The sequence below is a fragment of the Pseudorca crassidens genome, chromosome 4 (assembly GCF_039906515.1).
Source record: "Pseudorca crassidens isolate mPseCra1 chromosome 4, mPseCra1.hap1, whole genome shotgun sequence".
Taxonomy (NCBI): domain Eukaryota; kingdom Metazoa; phylum Chordata; class Mammalia; order Artiodactyla; family Delphinidae; genus Pseudorca; species Pseudorca crassidens.
Window position 1 is genome coordinate 129,450,692 of NC_090299.1, and position 21,584 is coordinate 129,472,275.

Consider the following 21,584-nt stretch of genomic DNA (forward strand, 5'->3'; position numbering starts at 1 on the left):
AGTATAAACTATAAATATCTATTCTTATTTTTCTCTGAATGTGGGACTCATGAAAGCAAAGACCAATCATCAAGGGTGAATTATATAATACAATAATGTTTTAATAGCTGAGAAGGGACACAAATAGTTGCAGCGCCTGTGGCTAATGGATTTCCCTGGTAGGAGATAAAAGGCTGATTACACAGAGAGCAAGTGAAGACCTGGTGCGTTAATGACGATATACAGGTCAGCTCACTTACAGGAGTGATTTAAAACGCACCATCTGTTTTCTAACTATAGGCTGATAACTGATTTTACGGACGGTCAATGTGTCTTCATCAAGAATTTACTTATTTGTCTTTCTGAGTCTGCTTAGTCTGGCCCTGTAAAATTTCACTGACTGGACGCCCCCAGATTCTTTCCAAATCAAACAATTTCTAAGTTGAATGGATCGATAGCAGCCAATCTTGCTTCGTTTGACTCAGCCTTTCTCTGCCAGGTTAGAAAATTAAATCCTAATGCTCTACAGCAGGCCTTGTATGTACTGGATTAACTTCCTTCTGACACATCTACCCTGGTACTAGTGGTGTGCCATCCTTGAGGGAGTTAAGAAAAGAGTTACTCAAATAATTTTCGGTGTCCTGTGGTTCAAATCCAGAAACCCAGGTGAGAAAGGCTGCACCGTTGTCCACTGCTTATCCAGTTTCCTCCCATCCCCTTTTTTTCTTTTTTCCCCTCTTTTTTTTTTTGCAGTATGCGGGCCTGTCACTGTTGTGGCCTCTCCCGTTGCGGAGCACAAGCTCCAGACGCACAGGCTCAGCGGCCATGGCTCACGGGCCCAGCCGCTCCGCGGCATGTGGGATCTTCCCGGACCAGGGCACAAACCCGCGTCCCCTGCATCGGCAGGAGGACTCTCAACCACTGTGCCACCAGGGAGGCCCTCCCTCTGTCTTTTTGCTTCTGCCCTCCAGCTCCCCATCTCCTTGCAGCCCTCACAAAACACACATACAGACACACAGACGTTCTTCTCTTTCTCTCACATGGACAAGATAAGGGGAGGCCAGCTTTGGCCTCCACTCCCGCCCCCTTCCCCATCTCACTGCTCTGTCCCTTCTGTTGTTAATGTGCGGTGGAATGTAAGGATTAAGTGTGAGGGCTGTGGAGACAGCCTTCTGGGTTGAGTTCCCGGCTCCGTCACTTTCTAGGTACGGTGACCATGTCCAGGCTGTTCAAGTGTTCTGTGCCACGGTTTCCTCATATGAAAATGGGGGTGCTAATGAGACCCACCTCAAGGGGTCGCTGTATTAAATCCTTCAACACATTAGGCATTCAGAGCAGTGCACAATAAATGTTACCATAACTGTAATTATAGGAGACAATTGGGTGGGAGACTCCTGGTCCTTTCTTGGGGCTGTGAATTCAGCAGGACTCTGTAACTTACCGAAAGCTGGAAGGATGGAAAGAAGAAAAAACATTGTCAAGCCTCTCTTTCTACCTATGTGTTGTGGCCATTCATTAGGTGAACACACATTCTGGAGCACATACTGTGTACTAACTCCGTGGTTCTCAAAGGTAAACCCCAGCCCAGCAGTAGCAGCAGCATCACCTGGGGCCTGGTTAGAAGTGCAAATTCTCCCCTTCCTCCCCTCGTCCTTCCTGCTAGGTGTCACGAATCAGAAACTCTGAAGGTGGCACCAAGGAACAGGTGTTCCCACAAGCCCTCCAGGTGTGTCTGGTATGTTAACGTTTGAGAACCACCACCCTAGATGTAGAACGCAGTCACTCTGCTGGGCACCCGGAACATAAACATGAAAAGGACCGCGTCCCTGACCTTCAGGAACATACAGTCTACTGGGAGAGGCAGATGTGTAAACAAGAACAACCAAGGATTCTGAGCGGTACAGTGGCAACACAGAGCCACAAAAGAGGGGGTGGCCGAGTCCGCATTTGGGGAGGAGGGTTTGGAAATAATCCCCAAAGAAGTGATGCTTGAAATAATTCTTAGGAAAAGACTAGGACTTTTCCAGTTATAAGCAGGGGAAAGAAAGGAGTGTGCACTTGGTGATGGGTGGACCCACATGCAGACCTCAACTTTGAAAAGCAGCTCCTGGAGCGGGGGTGGGGGGGGTGGGGGGGGGTTGGTTTTTTGTTCACTGTTGGATCCCTGGGACTGAGAACATGCTTCTGGCCCACAGGAGGCACCAGTTGCCATTTGAATGATTGAACACAAAGGTCTTAAATTCCCACATATTTAATTTTCACTGAAACGTTTCTTCGCAGCATGAGATTAAAACAAATAAACCTAATTGTGAGTTCTCTGCTTTAAAGCACTATAGTCCTGAAAGAGATTAGCCAATGCCTGGATTGTTTATTTCACATGCGATATCGTAAAGCACGGCTTGGCAATGTGAGACGTAGGACCTTTAAACCCGCCGGGTGGCTCAGCGAAGCCCAGAGCACTTGCTTGACACAAGCTTATGCTGAACCCGCAACTTTATCCAAACGTGCAAATTATTGATGCTTCAATAATTGATGCTTCAGAGACCAAACACGTTGGTCTCTGAAACAGAAACCACATGAGGCTCCTCATTAAAATGTGAAGAAACAAATAGCCCGGGCAGCGTATTTCCTTCTGCTTTAGTTAAAATCAACTCTGCATGCAAAGTGATTGGGTCTTGTAATCTTCTAGTCATACTCTCAAATGCAGATGCTCACTCTTCTTTCTTCTGGATGCCAGGGCGTACTTCATAGTGTCAGGAACCTCCCCAAGGGGACCTCTGCATCTTCAAACTGACCACAGCGACAGGTCTGGTGGCCGATTCAAAAGAAAGGACTTATGCCAAGTTAGACCCCAGCACTGAGATTTCCTTCCTTTCAGAGCCGCTTCTAAGGAAGCCACCCTGCAGGACTTCCTCCCCAACATCTCCACCGTACTTAGTCTGGTTTCGTGTACCCAGTTACCTACATCCCTGGCTAGCTTGCTCTGGCCTCTGATCTGATCTGACAAAGCCGCAGAGGAGGGCTGCTCTAACCTGTGCTCCTAATCAAGTGGATCAGAGATCATGGGTGTTTTCGAGGACACAGGGACCTTGGGGATCATGGACAACCTCCCACCCTTCCCCTCACCCCATAACCTTTTCCACTGTCTTCTAGGAACAAGAGGCTCCCAGACACTGAACATGCAGGTGGTCTGTTACGTGATGGATCTAGAAAGTGAAACACAGAATATTCTTCAACACCAAAATTGAAATGGGTTTTCCTCTACTTCCCTTTTAGCTTGGATTAGGATTAAAAAGAACCCCCAACATGGACTCAATACACGAAATCACATTTTAACTCCTCTGTCCATTTGATCTGAGTTTACTGCTCTGCAGTAATACTTTATGGTTAAACTAACCAGCCTTCCCAGTGTGCATCTGGCTTCTATCACAGAGCAGATCTGGCTGAAGAGTTGCTTGCATGTGTTTGAGGAGCACTGCCAACTGCACCTCATAACACAGGTCTTCGAAGTGTTCATTACAAGCTGCTTCTCTCTGGACCTCAGTTTTCCATTTTTAAAAAGAGCTAATGGGACTACAAGTCTCTTGCAGGTTAGGATTCTATCAATTTTAGGTCTTCCCTTCCAGAGCAGCATTAAGGAGCTAAGGAGGGGGTGGAGGAGAACTGAGGGAGGTAACATGCACCACCAGGCTCGCTCTGTTGTTTTACACAGGCGCACGTGCGTGTGAGCTGGTTCTTTCTTCCCTTGGTTTTTATCATGAATAGATGCCCTTAGTTTCTAGGTGCACGTTCAAGTTCGTTTTGTTACTCGTGATAAACAAGCAGTGAAAATAATAATACCAACTGATTTTGTAATGCTACATGATAATAAGAGATTTTTAGATATACTTAAGTTTTGTGTGTTTTTTTTTTTTTTAGAAAAAACAGGGATATGATTTTGGATAAGAGTTTGTCTCTTTTTAGCACCCCATGTTTACAAATTAGTTCATCTGTTCATTCTGCACAGGTTCATGCTTTCTGCATACATCTTCTCTGTGCCAGTTCCTGGGATAAGCACTCGGCTGACAGAGGGAATATAGCTTCATATGATTATTCATGAAAACGTTTAAAAAATACATTAAATAACTTAATAAAGTTGAGATAAAAAGAGGAACAGAGATATGTGAGATCACCCATGAGATTTCAGGCAAGAGTTGAGACTTTTTACTTGAGGGTTATCACCTCGAACCCTACTGCCTCTCTTCAAACATTGTGAACCCTATGGATAGAGCATTGAGTTGAATGTTTCTGAACTCGAAAACTTTGTTCTTTAAAGTTTATTTTTCTAATTATCCAGTGTCTCAGTTTCTTTGTAAAATATATTTTTCCTTATTTCAGTCCTTGCCCCAGGAGCATCCTTAGGGTTGATATTTGTGGAGAGAATATATTTGTTAAATACCTTGCACTTCAAGGACATCGTTGCTCTAATCATTAGCTTTTAATACTTTGGTTTTGACTAAAAAGAAATATCTAACAGCCATGTAACATTTAACACACCACAAATCCTGTGTGTTCTTCACCAGTTTCATTTTTTCTGCTTGTATTTCTTTCGTTTATATTTGTTCTGGAGGAAAAGGCTAGAGGCGACACTTTTTGTGGGTGAAACTGACAGCCAGTGGTCAGTGTTGAAGGCAGTATTAAGTGGATGCAGGCCACTGATGGACAGGGCATACATTCTTGACCTTCTGAGTGCGTATAGATTGGGGCTGAGGATGGGGGACAGAGTTTTATAAAATAGGCCAGGGCATAGAAAAGATTTCGGTAAGCCAGTTCACACAGAAAACAGTGAAAACACTGGTCCCACATCACTTCATTCTGAGCTATGGACTTCACTTATCTAAATATTTGATATGTTTTATTTAATATTCTCTGCCTTCCATCATTACCGTCTCCGCATCTTTCACAAAAATTACTTTCCAAAAGATATTTCCAAGTTTAACTAAACTTAGGTAAATATGAAAACTGAGGTGTGGTCTGCAGGGGAAGGCGAAAGTAACTTCCAAGGGCCGGGGGGATCGTCACTGATGGCTTGGGAGAACCTGTTTGCAGAAGGGACTCATGAAAGGGATAAACAACTGTGGAACAGGCTACTGTTTGTCCAGAAAGGAGATTTTGAAAAAAACATTAGAAAGTTAATAGGAAGACAGCAGGTCTTGGTAGTTGAGGTTAATGTGAGTGTTGATGTGTTCACAGAGAAACACTGCCTGATGCTGCTGGCATCTTTATGAAGCTGAGACGGCAATCATTAGCAAAGAAAGAATCAAAAACTGAGGACAGAGGCAAAACGGGAATTCTGAGCAATGTTAAGACATACAAATTTAGGAGCGGTATATTGAAATTTTCAGTTGAAAAATAAGTTCCATTTCAGGATTTCCCATTTCCAAGATTTTGTTTAAGAATGAATTTTAAAGGGTATGAGAATCATTGCCTTTGTTTTGGAGGAGTAGGAAAGTTAGAAACTTTCATTTACATAAATACAAATATTATCTCGTTAATAAAAGAATGAGACACACTTGTTTGTTTTAGGTATCTGCAGACGGGTGAAATAGAAATCACGTAAACTATGATTACAGGTGAAATATGCCATATGGGTACAGACAGCATGAACACAGAACGGCTTTACAATTCAGAAATGTATTTAATAAGAAGAAATTTAAGTTAATTGCAAAACAAGTTATTTTTCTTCAATCTTAGTCTCCCAATAGAAATTATATATTAAACTACTCAGTCTATTTCGTGCTAAATTTCAAAAATAAAAGTAACTTCACTTGCTCCTTGTATATAGCTACCAAGTTTTTGTGCATGTGAGAGAATTCATTTATTACACTAGTTAACAGCGGTATTGAGAACGGATTTAAAGTGATTCTAACTCCTCGTATTCTTGTTTTACAGCTTCACTCCTCCTCTTCTGTGCCTTTTACATCTATTTTTTCTCAGCTTTTTATGACTGTTGTGGTTCCCCTCATTATTGGACAGGTAAGGTCTCCAGTTCTCTCTGCTCTTTTCTTTATAGATCAAATTGTGAATTCTTATGTAATGTCAGGACAATCGAGAGAAGAGATAGAGGAAGAGATGGTTAAATGAAAATCTAAGACTGTCCAACAGAAGGTTTCCTCAGCCACAAAGGTCTCATCTTTTTATTTTTTTAATTAACATCAATCTGCTTTACAGATAGCTATATATAGGGACACCAGCACACAATCTTGATGTTTAAAATGTATCTTCCCTTCTTTGTAGCTATGTAGCTAGCTTGGAAACGTCTAGCAGATCATTACCTTGATTTCTGATAAGGTCTCAGCAATTGTGACCATTTGGGGGACAACCATCTGCATTTGACTGGCTTCTTCTTATTCTTAGGCTCCTCCGATAGCAGTGATCATATTTGTGACCCTGTAGTTTATAAAATAAACATTTAATTCTATTAGCTCTTAAAATTAGACCTTAGAAAGTTTAGTTTCCCTTATCATTCTTACTGAATTAGACTCGCAGAAGAAATTCCTACTTCTTATAACAGGCTGATGATGAGCATATAATTCAGTTATGAGCATACAGATTCAAAAACAAGGTTGTCATTGTTGTTTTCATCATAGGTAGCCACGGTAACAGCGTACAGAGTTTAATGTACTGCTAAAGTGAGTGAGTCTTAGAAAAAGAGTACATTAGGATGGCGAAGAGCACAGATGTTGGGTTAAGAGCAACTAGACTCTAGCTCTTAGTTCTGCCTTTTATTTGCTGTGTGACCTTGGGCAAGTCGTTTAATCTCCTTAGCTCCAGGTTCATAATTTATCAAACTGTGTAATAATGGGACCTATCTTGAAGGGTTGTTGTGAGCATCAAATGAAATATGATGCATGTAAAGTTTTTGTCCTCATAGAACCTGATACAGGTAAGTGCTCTATAGTTTCATCATCATTTTCAAATTCCCTGTAGATACGAAACAGGAAGCAACTCTTTGAGGCACTAACAATAAAAAATGGTGTGTGTATAGACATGTAATATTTACATGCTGTCTTAGGTTTTCTGGGAAATCAACTCTGAGACAGAGGTTTCCATGCAGGAAGCTGAATGGGGGAGAACCCTTGGGATCAACACCTGGGAGAGTGGGACAAGTAGGACGGGGGTGAAGGGGCCACAGCCTTAGGCTGGACCAACCCCTCAGAGTTGTCCTTCCTAAGACACGCGTGCCTGGTTTCTCTCCTCTTGTGCTGAGCAGTCATCAGATGCTGGCTTCCTTGCCCCTCCGCAGTAGGTCCTTGGGTGAGTCTGCTCTCTTAGCAGCAGTTCCCAAAGAGGAAGTCAACTGAGATCTTTCAGTCAATCAACATGCCCTGCAGATATGGGAATAAGCATCTCATTACTGAAGAGATGGGTCTGGGGGGCACAACACAGCATCCACTGTACATGCGCTATTTTTTTTTTTAATTTTAGTTTTAGGAAAGGGTCTAAACACAGTAAAGGGGGAGGGTTTAAAAGCACTCAGAGAATACCATTAAATAAATACAGGATAATCCTTGAAAAAATATTCCCACAGTGCTGCTCACATAACAGGTATTCTGAATAAATCTTACGGCGTCTACCTCTCTAACTCTTTGCCCATTTCCTAAACTCTAGCCTTGGCTTTTTCTCAATTGCTGCTTAATTTTTTAGAATGTCTTTAGACATTTAGAATGTCTTTCTACCCACCCTCCCACTGCAACTCATTGCTCATTGGGCTCCTTAATTCATACCTTCTTTGGACCACCTACCTGAAGTATGTTTCCCTTTTACTCTTCATTGTGGCACCTTGCTTGAGTCCTTTCTTGGCCCTTGTCACAACATATACTTATCTTTTGTTTGCTTGTTAACAGTTGGTCTCCCTCATTAGACCGTAAGCTTTATGAGTACAGGAACCACATTTGCTTTGTTTGTCATTACATAGGCACCCAATAAATACGTGTTGGGTGAGGGAGAGAGGGAGTGAATGCGTGAGAGGTCTGCGATCACTTAGGGAAATGCTGTGTCTTAGAGAGGAACCTGCCTGCCCTGCTCAGCTCTGGACAGTATTAGTTTAAACCCACGCTTATTCTCTTGGTTCTGAAATGAATTCCATATAATAACTCGGGGCTCACACATTCTTCTCTTAGTAGATCTCAGAAACAATCTCTCTTAATAATAAATGTTTGTCTTCAATTATATGGACAAAAAAATGTTGTCTACACTATTCAATGGATTTTTTAAATATATAGTGTTATATTATTTATGTAATTAAGACTATTTATCCAGAGAGAATAATGAATTGTTAGATAGCTTGCGTGCCCAGTAGTAAAGTATTACAGTAAATTATAAAGCAGTAAAGGTAGTCAAAAAGCAAGAGGGCTGGCTTTTAAAAAGTTCTCTGGTACCAAAGTACCCTCGTGGCTTTTTTCAAAGAGGAAACCTTTATGTTTGCAACCACTTACAAGGTAGATGTGTTTGCATCTACCTCTTATAGTCTAGTCTTGGGAATTAAGAGTCACACCCCTGGTCTCTCCCCCTAGAAGCCACACTGCCGCCTAACGTCCTTACTCCCTCACATCCAGGCAGGCACTAAATGTCACCATTTCTGCCTCCAAAATCTTCCAGCTCTGGCATCTGCAGCCTCGTGCGTGCCAGAGAGGGTGCCACACCTTCACCATCTCTTGTCTAAATTACTGCACCTCCCAACCCTGTCTCTCTGCTGGGAATCTCTTCCAGTCCCCATCTAATGTGTTCACCACTCCAGGGTAGTCCTAAAGAACAAACCAGATTATGTTATTCCTCTCCTTAGAATCTTCCCTCACGGTTCCCTGTCGCCCACTCCTCGTGTGGCCCACAAAGCCCCTCACAGTTTGACCCCAGCCTGTCCCCTCCCACCATCCCCTTCACACAGGCTCCTCTTCTGCCATGTGGTGTGCCCACTACCCCCTCACCCGACCGTGCCCCTTCACGGCTCCATGCCTTTTATCTCGTTGTTGCCATCGTTTCTGCCAGCAAACTTCTCTTCATTTCTAAAGACTCAAGACAGAGATGCCCTCTGATGTGCTCTGACTCCCTGGGCCTAGAGTAAACTCCAGTTCTCCCATCATACTTCACCCGTCGTATTTATCAGGAGAGACAGTAATGTACCCGTGAGCTTCCAGGAAGCGGAAACTCTATCATAAGTATATTTAATAGCATACTCAGTAGTTGGGTGTAAACTGTATAAAAACATTGGCTGAAGAAAACTTTGAACCTATCCCCTCAGTACCCCCAGCAGCCGTTTTCCCTAGGTCTCCAGCTTCACTAGAGAGAAACATATGATTGGTTCTCATCTTGTTTTAAATTCATGACCCCAAATTTAAAATGTCACTCAGTACTTTCCAGATATCTTACTCTGCTTCCTTACAGGATTATTTCACCCTGTCCTCTATTTTCAAGTCCCTTTTACTTCCCCTAACACTCTCCCACTTGCCCATTACCCTTGGGTCTCACGGACTTTGCTTCTGTTTTCTGAAAGCAGCCAGCCTTGATGCTGCCTTAGAACCTTTGCACTGGCTGGTACTTCTGTTTGGAACCCCCTCTCACCTGTCACCTCCTCAGAAAGACCTTTCCTCGCCCTTCCTCCAGAGGCTACCCACTCAATCACTCATGTATTATCCAGTTTAAACCTCTATTTGGTATGAATCATTATCTGCTTCTCATTTATTTGTTGTTTTGCTTTTTATTTATCTCCTCAAACATGAGCTCCATGAGACCAGGGACCTTGTCTGCTCTTTTATCTCTGCTCATTTGTAATTGATTGACAGACCTAACTTTTGTGAAGCAATCTTTAAAGCCCTCATTAGAAGTGCTCAGTGTACTATTTACTTCAGAGGAATTAGATTCCTGGCAACGTAGCCTCATTTCTCCACTGTAACCACATTATAGTTTCAGTGCCACACTGTGAAAATAAACATCTCTATAGACTTTTATATGCATCTTTAAATGAGATTTTATTGTTACCTTTTAAATAAACAATGGGAACTAGAGGGAGAAGAAAAAGACCAGGAAGGGTGAGTTGAAAATATTTTCCATAATCTTTTAGTGATGATAAAACTTCATCATTCCATTTTTTATTTATATTTCTGAGAGTGGATTTTATTTTCTTTTTTTGTGTGTGTTTTCTCCAAACAGTACTTCTTTGGGGTTGAAATCATTATTGACTGACTGTGATGTGACGTGAGGTCCAGTTTGGTCTTTGCCACTGCTTGGCTATACACACGACTTCTAGGCCTCACTTACCTCATTTGTAGGATGAGGAGTATATCTTCCAGCCCGAAGATGCTGTGACTCTGTGAGATAAGATTAGTCTTTCCATAGATGGCTGGGAGATTGTTGCTTCTGTCAATTCTAGAAAGAGATAAAATGTCTGTTATTGTAATATTTCTTCTCTTCCGATAAAGCCCTCAATATATCTAAGTGCTTGTGACACATACTTATTTTATGCATTAAGTTTGAGAGATTTATGAATAAATGTTAATGAAATGGAATTTCCAGCACCTTTGAAAACTATTTTTTAAAACAGCACGCTAAACCCCACTTTTCTTTCAATAAATTAATAGTGAAAAAAAAAACCATATTATTTATCATTTATGCATTCTCTAGTCTTTCATTAGTGATTTGTTTCACAGTTTGAGATTGGCTTTTTGTATTAAATAATACCCAGCTAAAGCTGCAGTTAATGTTATTAATGCTAGTAAAATTTTGCATTTATAAAATTAGTTATGAACGGTTTTCATTGCTTCACTTGAATTGCTTTGAGAGAACAGTGACTTTTACATTATGCATTGGGATGTATTGCTGAACAGTGTTGTGAGAGAAACATCACCAAACTGGGACTTGGAAATAAGAAGAGCCATTATTTACCGCGTACGGTCCCTGGTTCTAAAGCATTTTATATTTATTTAATTACTTAGTCCTCACTACAACTACTATTATATCCATTTTAGAGATGAGGCATAGGGAAGTTGAGGAATTTGCCCAAGATGACAAAGTAAGAAGCTCCAAAGTCTGTACCTTGAACCTCTACGCTATTATTCCCTCAGGAAATAGAGGTCAGAGTCCTGCTCATCCACCTGACTAGCTTTTTAACATTTATTCAAGCTGTTTGGGGTCTCTATGCCCTTGTTTACAGCTGTAAACTGAGCAGGATAATATCTGCACGACCTCGCTCCTGAGAATGGAAGTAAATAGAGGGAAAGAATTTTTGAAAAGTGCAGTAGATGACGGGTGCGTCTTGTATTCATCTATTATTATTGTTTCTACTTTTTTAGAAAGTGTACAGATATTTTGAATCTACTCAATATTTAATAAGCGTTACATAATTGGATTTGATATCATATCCCTTACTATACATTTCAACAGAATATTAATGAAGAAACAAAGCAGCTTATGAAAATGTATGGATTCAGTGGAATGGGGATAAAAATTGAAGATAACAAGAAAGAAGCAGACTCACAGATACACACAACAAACAAGTGGTTACCAGTGGGGAGGGGGAGGGGGAGGTGCAAGCTGCTGGGTGTAAGATGGGCTCAAGGATGTATTGTGCAATACGGGGAATAGAGTCAACATTTTGTAATAACTGTAGATGGAAAGCAACCTTTAAAAATTGTATTAAAGTTTAAAAAGTGTTTTTAAATAAAAACAAATGAAAAAAAAATCTTAAAAAAATTGAAGCCAACTGAAGAAATTTTAAAATTCAGACTTAACATGAAAAATTATCCATTGTATATCCCCACTCAAAAATCAATTCATAAGTATAGAGACAGAGTAGAAAGAAAAACATAAGAAAATACCCCGAAAAAGAAAATGAAGAAAACAAAATGATGGCTGTTACACTTCTCACTTACTTCTGCATATCAACCTTCTTCACCTAAGATGTGTTATTTTTCCAGGGGTTCAGCTTGGAGGTCATGCAGTAATTGACATGTCACTCAGCTTATTAGAAGTACAGGGATTCGAATTTTAGTTTCCCTTTAACCTTTCCTTGTGCTTAATTTAAAAAAAAGAAAATGAAAATGTAGAAGGTGAGACAATAAAATAAAAAGTTTCCTGAGGAGGATTTTTTTCCCCTTCTCTCTCCACAGGGAAAAGCAAAAAAGTCATTTAATTTTGAATGCTTGCGTTTCTGTGAGCTAGAGTTTAGAAGAAAGTCATTAGGAGGATGCAGGATTTGGAGCCCGTGTTTCTTGCCTATTGAAAGAATCCTAATATACTATGAGGCTTTGAGTACTTTGTAATGAAGAAAGAGGTAATAAGGTTGACTAAGTCAAATCACAGCTTATAAAGTTGATTGATGATTACAGATTTGTCTTGGTTTTTAAAATGGCTTTGACTTTCGAGTTACACCTCATTCATATTTATTTGTTTATTTTGTCAGAGGGCTCGATGGTAGTGGAAGAAGATGCTTTTATTGGGTGGGCCAAAAGGTTCATTTGGTTTTTTCTGTAAGATGGCTCTAGTAGCACTTAGTTGTCTTTAACTTCATTCGAAACAATTTTGTTAGATTGTATGTGACAGCTGTCATATTAGCGTGCATTTAAAAAAGAAGACATCAAAATTGGTGAACTTTTGTGTAGCCATTTTAATATTGAAGATGGAAGAGAAAAAGCAACATTTTCAGCATATTATGCTTTATTATTTCAAGAAAGGTAAAAATGCAATTGAAACACAAAGAAAGATTTGTGCAGCGTATGGAGAAGGTGCTGTGACTGACCGAGCGTGTCAAAAGTGGTCTGCGAAGTTTCGCGCTGGAGATTTCTCACTGGACGATGCCCCATGGTCAGGTACACCAGTTGAAGTTGATAGCGATCAAGTCGAGATATTAATTGAGAACAGTCAATGTTATACCATGTGGGAGATAGCCGACATACTCAAAATATCTAAATCAAGCACTGAAAATCATTTGCACCAGCTTGGTTATGTCCATCGCTTTGATGTTTGTGTTCAACGTAAGTTAAGCGAAAAAAACCTTCTTGACCATATTTCCGCATGCAATTCTCTACTGAAACGTAATGAAAACATTCTGTTTTTGAAACAAATCATGAGGGGCGATGAAAAGTGGATACTGTACAATAATGTGGAACGGAAGAGATCATGGAGCAAGTGAAATGAACCACCACCAAGCACACCAAATGCCGGTATTCAATCAAAGAAGGTGATGTTGTGTATATGGTGGGATTGGAAGGGAGTCCTCTATTATGAGCTCCTTCTGGAAAACTGAGCGATTAATTCCAACAAGTACTGCTCCCAGTTAGACCAACTGAAAGCAGCACTTGACGAAAAGCGTCCAGAATTAGTCAACAGAAAATGCATAATCCTCCAACAGGATAACGCAAGACCATATGTTTCTTCGATGACCAGTCAAAAACTGTTATAGCTTGGCTGGGAAGTTCTGATTCAACTGTTGTATTCACCAGACATTGCACCTTCAGATTTCCATTTACTTCTGTCCTTACAAAGTTCTCTTAATGGAAAAAATTTCAATTCCCTGGAAGACTGTAGAAGGCACGTGGAACAGTTCTTTGCTCAAAAAGATAAAAGGTTTTGGGAAGATGGAATTATGAAGTTGACTGAAAAATGGCAGAAGGTAGTGGAACAAAAGGGTGAATATGTTTTTCGATAAAGTTCTTTGAAAATGAAAAATGTGTCTTTTATTTTTACTTAAAAACCGAAGGCACTTTTTGGCCAACCCAATACTTTTGGAATTGGGATCATACATTCTATAACCTATTGCAAAGAGAGGACTTCTGTGTTTTTAACCATTATATATTAAAACAGAATTGGAGGACAGTATCAATTTCAATAACTCTGTGTAATTTCCATTTATTTTATTTCCTGAAGAAGTTGGGTTGCACTGAATTGGACCAATTACCAGCTTTATGCTACCAGAAACAACAGATTATGAAATGACCTTTTAAGTGAAGTCTCTGTAGCCTTCTATTAAGCAGCTACCCCCATGGTGACATATCCGAACATGGGACTATCTGGGTCCCTCAAGCACCAAAATTTGTGTGCTGATACATCAGTCCATAATACTATGTGACAGAACTACTCTTATTTCTCTCTACCTCACTACATTTAAACTTTAAAGAAAGAAATGAACACTAGATAAGTTACTGTGGTTTCGGATCACTTGTGCAAAAACAAAACATGATTTTTTATAAATTCACCTGTAACTTTAATTACAAGATCTACTTTTTCAAAATATTTAACCACTATTTATCTCTCTCTATAAAACCCTCGTTCTCCTCCCGCCCCACCCAACCTTCAAGGTGCTGCACCTATACTTCATACCAACTGGTCAGCTTTCTGCCAGGACACCCTTTTTCAACACTTGTTTTACTTACTGAGCACTTGAGATCGGAGGAGATCGATCCAATAGCCGTTTGTTCACAGGTTCTCTGGAGAGTCGTTTATTTATTCTTGAGTATCTGTGAAGGCATGCCTCATTGCGAATTAAGCCTTTTTAGTGACAGAGTGGAAGATGACAGAACCCCATCAGCCTTGTCAGGAGAAGTTCCCTGGCCTCATTATTGCTAATGGATCATGGTAATTCAGCCTGTTGTGAAATCTCATGTTCAATTATGCAGGATAATGAGTGACTCAAAACTTAATGTCTCTCAACTCTAGTCTTCATTATCGGGTTTGTTCAGCTTCTTCCAAAAGCCAAAGGTTTTAAATAGAGTGGTTCACTTTTATATCCAGACTTAAAGTTATCGCCAATGTTCAGGCTGTCCTTATTTGAAATATCTGACTTGATTTTAAAATATGAGAGGATTGCCATATAACTTCATATTTCACTCATCCTTTTGTAGGAAAGTTAGGACAGGTTTATTCATTTTTAAGTGTTAATTCTGGAATTCTAAAAGCATGCAAATGGCATTTGTCTTTGGATTCACAAAAACTCTAGATATTCAGAGTCTGAATTATTTAAACTCCCACAACACATGCACTTTTGCTTTTCAAGCATGAGTTATAATTTAATTAAAAACTTCTGGTGCATTGCTAGCATTTTAAATATTAATATGTTCCATGGATCATTTTCGATTATCTACTGTCTTGAAATTCTTGAAGATGTCAGACTGTTAAGATTCCCAAAGTTGCACTTGGAATTGTCCATCGAGGCAAAGGGGACTGTGATAATTACACACATCCATTAGGATCAGCAGAAGAGATAAACTTTGGGGAGGCTTAATGGGCATGTCTCAGTGACAGCTAGCAAAGAGCATTTGGCATGATTAAGGATGGATTTGAATGCAGTGGAAAATATACTGTCCTTATGGACACCAGTGGAAGTTGCACTACAAATGTTAAATTCCCCAGGAGAAGAGTGGTGTGGCAGGGAAGCTTTGAAATCCCCTATGGCCATCCTCCAAATTATTCTCTTTCCTTTATGTCTTTCTGCTGTCAGAATCACTTTGCAATGCCCAATTCAACTCCCTCCACATCTGAAAAGAGGCAAACTATTGGTCTCTGTGTTTCAGATTGTCCGAAGATACATCAAGGACTGGCTTGAAAGAAAGAAGCCTCCTTTTGGTGCTGTCAGCAGCAGCGTGCTCCTCGTGATAATCTACACAACCTTCTGTGACACGTTCTCGAACCCAGATATCGACCTGGATAGATTCAGTCTTATTCTCATACTGTTCATAAGTAAGTTGGAAGGTGGGATACCCTTGCTATCTCCTCAGCCTCCTCAATAGCAAAGCAAAGCCATCTGTGGTCCCTAAATTCATTGCCAATATTCATTTGCTTAGAAAAGAATACTTCCTTTTGTGTTGCATGTACGGACTCAGTGACTTTATCGTATGTATCTGTTCTTTAGAAAGACATCAGTTATGCACTTATGACATAATCTCCTGTGTTTTTTATGTCTGATTTACAATAGTTGATGCCAGATGAAAGAAGCCATAATATTTGTCAAATTCAAATGCTAGATTGAGCACTTTTTTGCCAATTTATTTTATTGTAACTTGAAGCTAATCTTACCCTTTATTGTGAATTAAAAGTAGGATTTATAATCTATGGTACTGTCGTTTTCTAAGTATAGTAATTGGCTGCATTGGTTAAAATGTGACTATTTACATAATGTTTTCTATTAAAATATACCCAAAGTAATATCATTTCATTTTAAGAAGCAGCAGGCTATAAAATGCAAGTAACTGCTAGGGTCCAAAACTAACCTTTTGTTCTATTTACCCAGTAATACCAAAGACTACTTTGGTAATTATAATATCAAAGAATGTTTTGTTATTAAAATCAACATGAGTCATTCCAAAATATATGTTATATGCTACCACATTTATGCTATTTGCTATTATTCATAGTACAAACCAGCTCTTCCGAAATTGAACAAATATCCAAACTTTAAATCAAAGAGGGTTTTAGAGTTACCCTGAGTAGCAAATATCATAGGTTATATCTGAGGATATCTTCACTAAGAACAAGTTGAGGGACTTCCCTGGCAGTCCAGTGGTTAAGACTCTACGCTTCCACTGCCGGGGGCCCAGGTGCGCTTTCACTGCAGGGGGCCCGGGTTCGATCCCTGGTTGGAGAACTAAGATCCCGCATGCTGCGAGGCGTGGAAAAAATAAAATAAAAAGAACAAGTTGAGTCCCACTGGTTTAAATGATTCTGTCAGTTTAGCAATGTGTGTGTGTTTCACTTATTCGTTTGTTTATATTTCTATTTGAATTCCCATAAGTTTCAGATAAAACGAAGCATACCAGTAAGTATGCTACAGATACTGATTCTACAGTGCTAATTTAGATTTAATCTTTTTGTTTTTTCTTCAGTCTGTTCCATTCAGCTGAGTTTTATGCTTTTAACATTCATCTTTTCAACGAGGTAAGTGACCTGGTATCTCTTGTTGTTAATTTCCTAATGGACGAATCATGCTCTTTACTTGGCTTCCAGGCCCCTACATGCTTCTACTTGGTCTCCTGTCTCCCGACTGTTGTATCTTGCTCCTGTCGCCCTCAAGTTGTGGAAGTTACCGAAGGATCTGTTCTTGGCCCTCGTTTCATTATTCACATTTTGTGCGTAGGCAGCCTCCTCCGTTCTGCTGGCTCGAGCTCTCAGCTTCCTGCTGATGAAGCCTAGACCTTACACTGCCCTGTTTTCTGGAGCTCTGGCCCTGCTCATCACTTACCATTTGGATATCTTCACCGGACTGTCTTAACAAGACCTCACACTCACCCGTGCTTTTTCCACTGCACTAAACTCAAAATATTCAAAATGGAATTAATCTTTTTCCCCAGTACTTCCTCTTTCTCTCATATTTTTTAATGGAACTACCGTCCATGGAGTTACTCAGACTGGAATCCTTCACATTATTATTTTTTCAATGTCTTGATCCCACCTCGGTGCTCTCCAAGCCCGTTCCCTAATTCAGGCTCTCGCTGCCTCTTTCTCCCTAGACTGTTGCCATGCATGTCTTACTGTTATTCTTCATTTCCAGACCGAGCTTTTCTTGTGTATTTCATACTGCTTCCAATAACTCAGAGTCCTGATAATAGGTCTCCTGTTCAGAGACCTTCAGTGGTCAGCCAGTGCCTGCAGAATGAGGTTCATTTTGGGGGGCTAAGTGAACCACTACTAGCACTCACACTCTCTAAGCTTTAGGTTGAGGTAAAATCTTTGCTGTTCCCTGGAAGAACCTCAAGCATTCTCATTTCTGTCCTTTGCTTAGGCTGACCCCACGCCAAAATTCGTCTCCATGTCCTGGTTCATCTTTCCTGTTCTTAAAGCCTCACTTCTTCCACCAGTATTATACATTCAACAGATATGACTTAAGCCTTTGGTAGGAGAAAGTTACCACAGTGAATACCACAAATAATGATTTTGATCCCGTATGAGTTTATAGACTAGATATATGCATTGGTAACTGAGTGTTCTCTTAGTGAGACAGTAACACAACCTGGAGTCAATTCAAAGAAGAAGGCACTCCCGAAGAGAGTGGTAGAACAAGACTCCATGGAGGAGATGGGATTTGACGTGAGTCATAAAGAATAGCTAATTATTCAGCAAACACAGATGCAAAGAGGGAGTTCTTGGAAGAAGAAATAGTAAAGCAAATGTAGACATGCAAACACACACACACACGAAGACCTGGTGGAACAATAGGAGTAGAGGAAAATGAAAAATAATAATAGTAACTGGAAAAGTAAGCTTGGGCCAGATTGCGAGGGCCTTGAATGCCAGGTGCTGGCAATGAGCTGCCACAAGGCAAGGGGCCTGCGTTGTTTATGGGGCCTGAAATAGCGTCAGAGCATGGATGGCTCAGGCCTCACATTAGGCACTTGGCTCTTAGAGCACTTGCTATAGCACGAGGCCAGTTGTAAACAGTCAATAAAAATTTATTGATTGGTGTAATTTGAAGCATTTTCCCAGGCTTGTGGTTGTGATTTATGAAGTAAGAGTAGAGCCTGGAGCCGTTAAGTCACAGAGAAAATGTGACTTAATTGGGTAAGTCTGAGAGTAGGAGCTATTTTAAAGTTCTTTCTGTAAATGGCTTGTTACGTCACCTTCGAAAAGATGTTTGCCTTCCGCTGGCTGTTTGTTTGCTGGTCCTTGTGGCCGAAGTAATCCTCAGACCCAGTCATCCTATCGTATCAGACTGTCAGTGACTGAAAAATTCCTTGAAAAGCACAGAACAGCCACTACTGGGATTGCTGAAGGAGGGCTGGGGGAGGGGAGTATCACAACTAGTTGAATTCGAAGTGAGAATTGTCAGCATGGAGTAGGCTGGGCTTTCATAAAGCCTTGTGGTTTTGAGGCCCTTCTATTCTGCCTTATTCTGCCTTCACTAAAGTTCTGTTGTGTTTTGAACTTGCTTGGCCCACTGCCAGACATGCCTGTTCTTTGGTAAACAACAGAATATGGAGTAGCTGTAATCGTGCTCCTGGGTAGTGGTTGTGTAGCCCCAAAATATGCCATTAAAATTTGGAGATGTTTCAATTAGACAAAATTTATGATTTTCACATTCTGTTTTCATGCTGGAAGACCCCATAGCACTTGAGGATTTTATTGGAGGAATGAAAAATACCAACATTTATTGAACCCTACTCTGTGCCAGGCACTGTGCTAGGGATTGTGCATATGTTATTTTGTGTAAGTCTGACAGCAAAAGACTAGGTTACTATGCATTTTTGTTGCTATTTTGCAGATGATGACCCACACTTAGAGTAGTTTAGGGACTTCCCTAAAATCAGATTTTAGTAGTTTAGTAACTTACCCAAAATCAGATGGCAAATACTGCACTTAGAACTGAAATTCATCTCCATTTGACATTTCCAAAAGAATTTACCCATGCTTTTTCCACTGCACTAAACTACTTCAATTAATTTTAATGTTCACAATCCTTGTTTTGGTTGGGGAATTTGTAGAGAGCATATAACTGGATTCTCCAAGTTCACACACACACACAAATTAGTCAAAGATACCAAGAGTTAGAACTAGGACCCATTGGTTTATTCTCTGAGTTCTTTTCTTTTCCTACTTTTTGTTCCTTCCTTCTTAAAATTAGTGAAATTGGCCTGTGGTGGGTTTTTTCTTTTCTTTTACTTGCCAATTCAGTAAAGCTAAAACCAATCCAGATATCCAGAGACAAAAATCTCAACATAGAAATCAGTCTGTCTTTTTTTGTACAGCATGCCACTGACCTCTGATGGTGGAAGTTTAGCATAAACCAGGAGAGACCCAGCCTAGAAAATTCAACTTCCCTGCAACACTTGTTTACCTGGTTAATATTTCTTAGGTTTACAGACCTGACATGTTACCATTGTGTAGCATGTCATTGTGTCTGGCAGGGGAGCCTCTTCTACTTTGAGTATTTAAAATACATTTGAGAGTTGTTATTCTGTGTTCTCATTTATCTGTCTACAGAAGAGCATCAGGGTTAAAAATTCCAACTCTGGAGTCAGACAGACTCAAGTTTCAATCCTGTTTAATAACTTTGTAACTTTTGTCCGTTTCCTCATTGATAAAATGGAGATAGTAGTAGTACCTATCTCATAGGGTCATTTGGAGAATTAAATAATACGCACATAAAGCCCTCAGCATAATACCTAGTATATAGTAAGTGCTCAAGAAATGTTAGCTACTGTAAAATATTTGCTATATCACAGTAGCGTATGTTATTTCAAAAACTAATTATGGAAGAGAGAGAATTAGCATTTCTAGTTTTGCAATATATTCTTTTGGATGTTTCTCTGTCACAGTTGCTAGGAATGGGGAGTTGACTCATCAAACCAAGAGTCCACTGTCCATAGTGACCTAAGCTTTCTGCAACTTTCAGAAGCTTCAAAGGTAGAAGAAAAAAGTTGAAAAAGCTTAGAAAAATAAAGCAGTAATTGGGAGCCTTTTAAAAGTATATACAAGATAGTTTGGTAGATTGATAACTAGAGTAATAGAAACCTAGATTGTCCCTAGAGTGACAAAAGAAACTATTAAGAAAGGAAAAGGAAGAAAACAAATATAAATATTTGCATTAGGTGGTTTAGCCCTTATCAGTACATTTTCAACCAGATGTCTCATTCAGCCTCAGGCCATAGTCCTGGGAGGGAAGGAGAGTGACCTGGAGGGCAGGAGAGGGAGAAAGGGAGGGAAGGAGAGAAGAGGAGCATTGTTATTTCCTGGGAAGTCTCCTAGCCATTTCAGAGATGGGCCGACTAAGCCAGAGCTCTGGGTAACTTGGTTAGTGCCACACAGCTGGTGATAGACGAGGTCTCCTAAAACGAGTAAAGACAAAAATGGGACCTAATGAAACTTAAAAGCTTCTGTACAGCAAAGGAAACTATAAACAAGATGAAAAGACAACCCTCAGAATGGGAAAAAATATTTGCAAACGAATCAACAAAGGATTAATCTCCAAAATATGTAAACAGCTCATGCAGCTCAATATTAAAAAAAACAAACAAACAATCAAAAAGTGGGCAGAAGACCTAAATAGACATTTCTCCAAAGAAGACATACAGATGGCCAAGAGGCACAGGAAAAGCTGCTCAACATCATTAACTATTACAGAAATGCAAATCAAAATTACAATGAGGTATCACCTCACACCAGTTAGAATGGGCATCATCAGAAAATCTATAAACACAAATGCTGGAGAGGGTGTGGAGAAAAGGGAACCCTCTTGCACTGTTGGTGGGAATGTAAATTGATACAACCACTATGGAGAACAGTATGCAGGTTCCTCAAAAAACTAAAAATAGAATTACCATATGATCTAGCAATCCCAATACTGGGCATATACCCAGAGAAAACCATAATTCAAAAAGACACATGCAGCCCAATGTTCATTGCAGCACTATTTACTATAGCCAGGTCATGGAAGCAACCTAAATGCCCATCGACAGACGAATGGATAAAGGTGTGGTACATATATACAATAGAATATTACTCAGCCATAAAAAGGAACGAAATTGGGTCATTTGTAGAGACATGGATGGACCTAGAGACTGTCATACAGAGTAAAGTAAGTCAGAAAGAGAAAAACAAATATTGTATATTAACGCATATATATAGAATCTAGAAAAATGGTACAG

The 21,584-nt window shown here is 40.0% G+C and overlaps 1 protein-coding gene across 9 annotated transcripts in view; it reads left to right on the forward strand.

The window, feature by feature from the left end:
- SLC10A7 (solute carrier family 10 member 7) overlaps positions 1 to 21,584 on the forward strand; it is a 253,407-nt gene that overhangs the window by 186,419 nt on the left and 45,404 nt on the right. For 6 of the 9 annotated variants that reach the window (XM_067736734.1, XM_067736732.1, XM_067736735.1 and 3 more), the window contains 3 exons: positions 5,911 to 5,994; positions 15,522 to 15,687; positions 16,830 to 16,881. In XM_067736734.1, coding sequence (XP_067592835.1) covers positions 5,911 to 5,994; positions 15,522 to 15,687; positions 16,830 to 16,881 — 302 coding nt within the window. The remainder of the gene's footprint in view (positions 1 to 5,910; positions 5,995 to 15,521; positions 15,688 to 16,829; positions 16,882 to 21,584) is intronic. The other 3 variants (XM_067736739.1, XM_067736737.1, XM_067736738.1) reach the window with 1 other exon arrangement.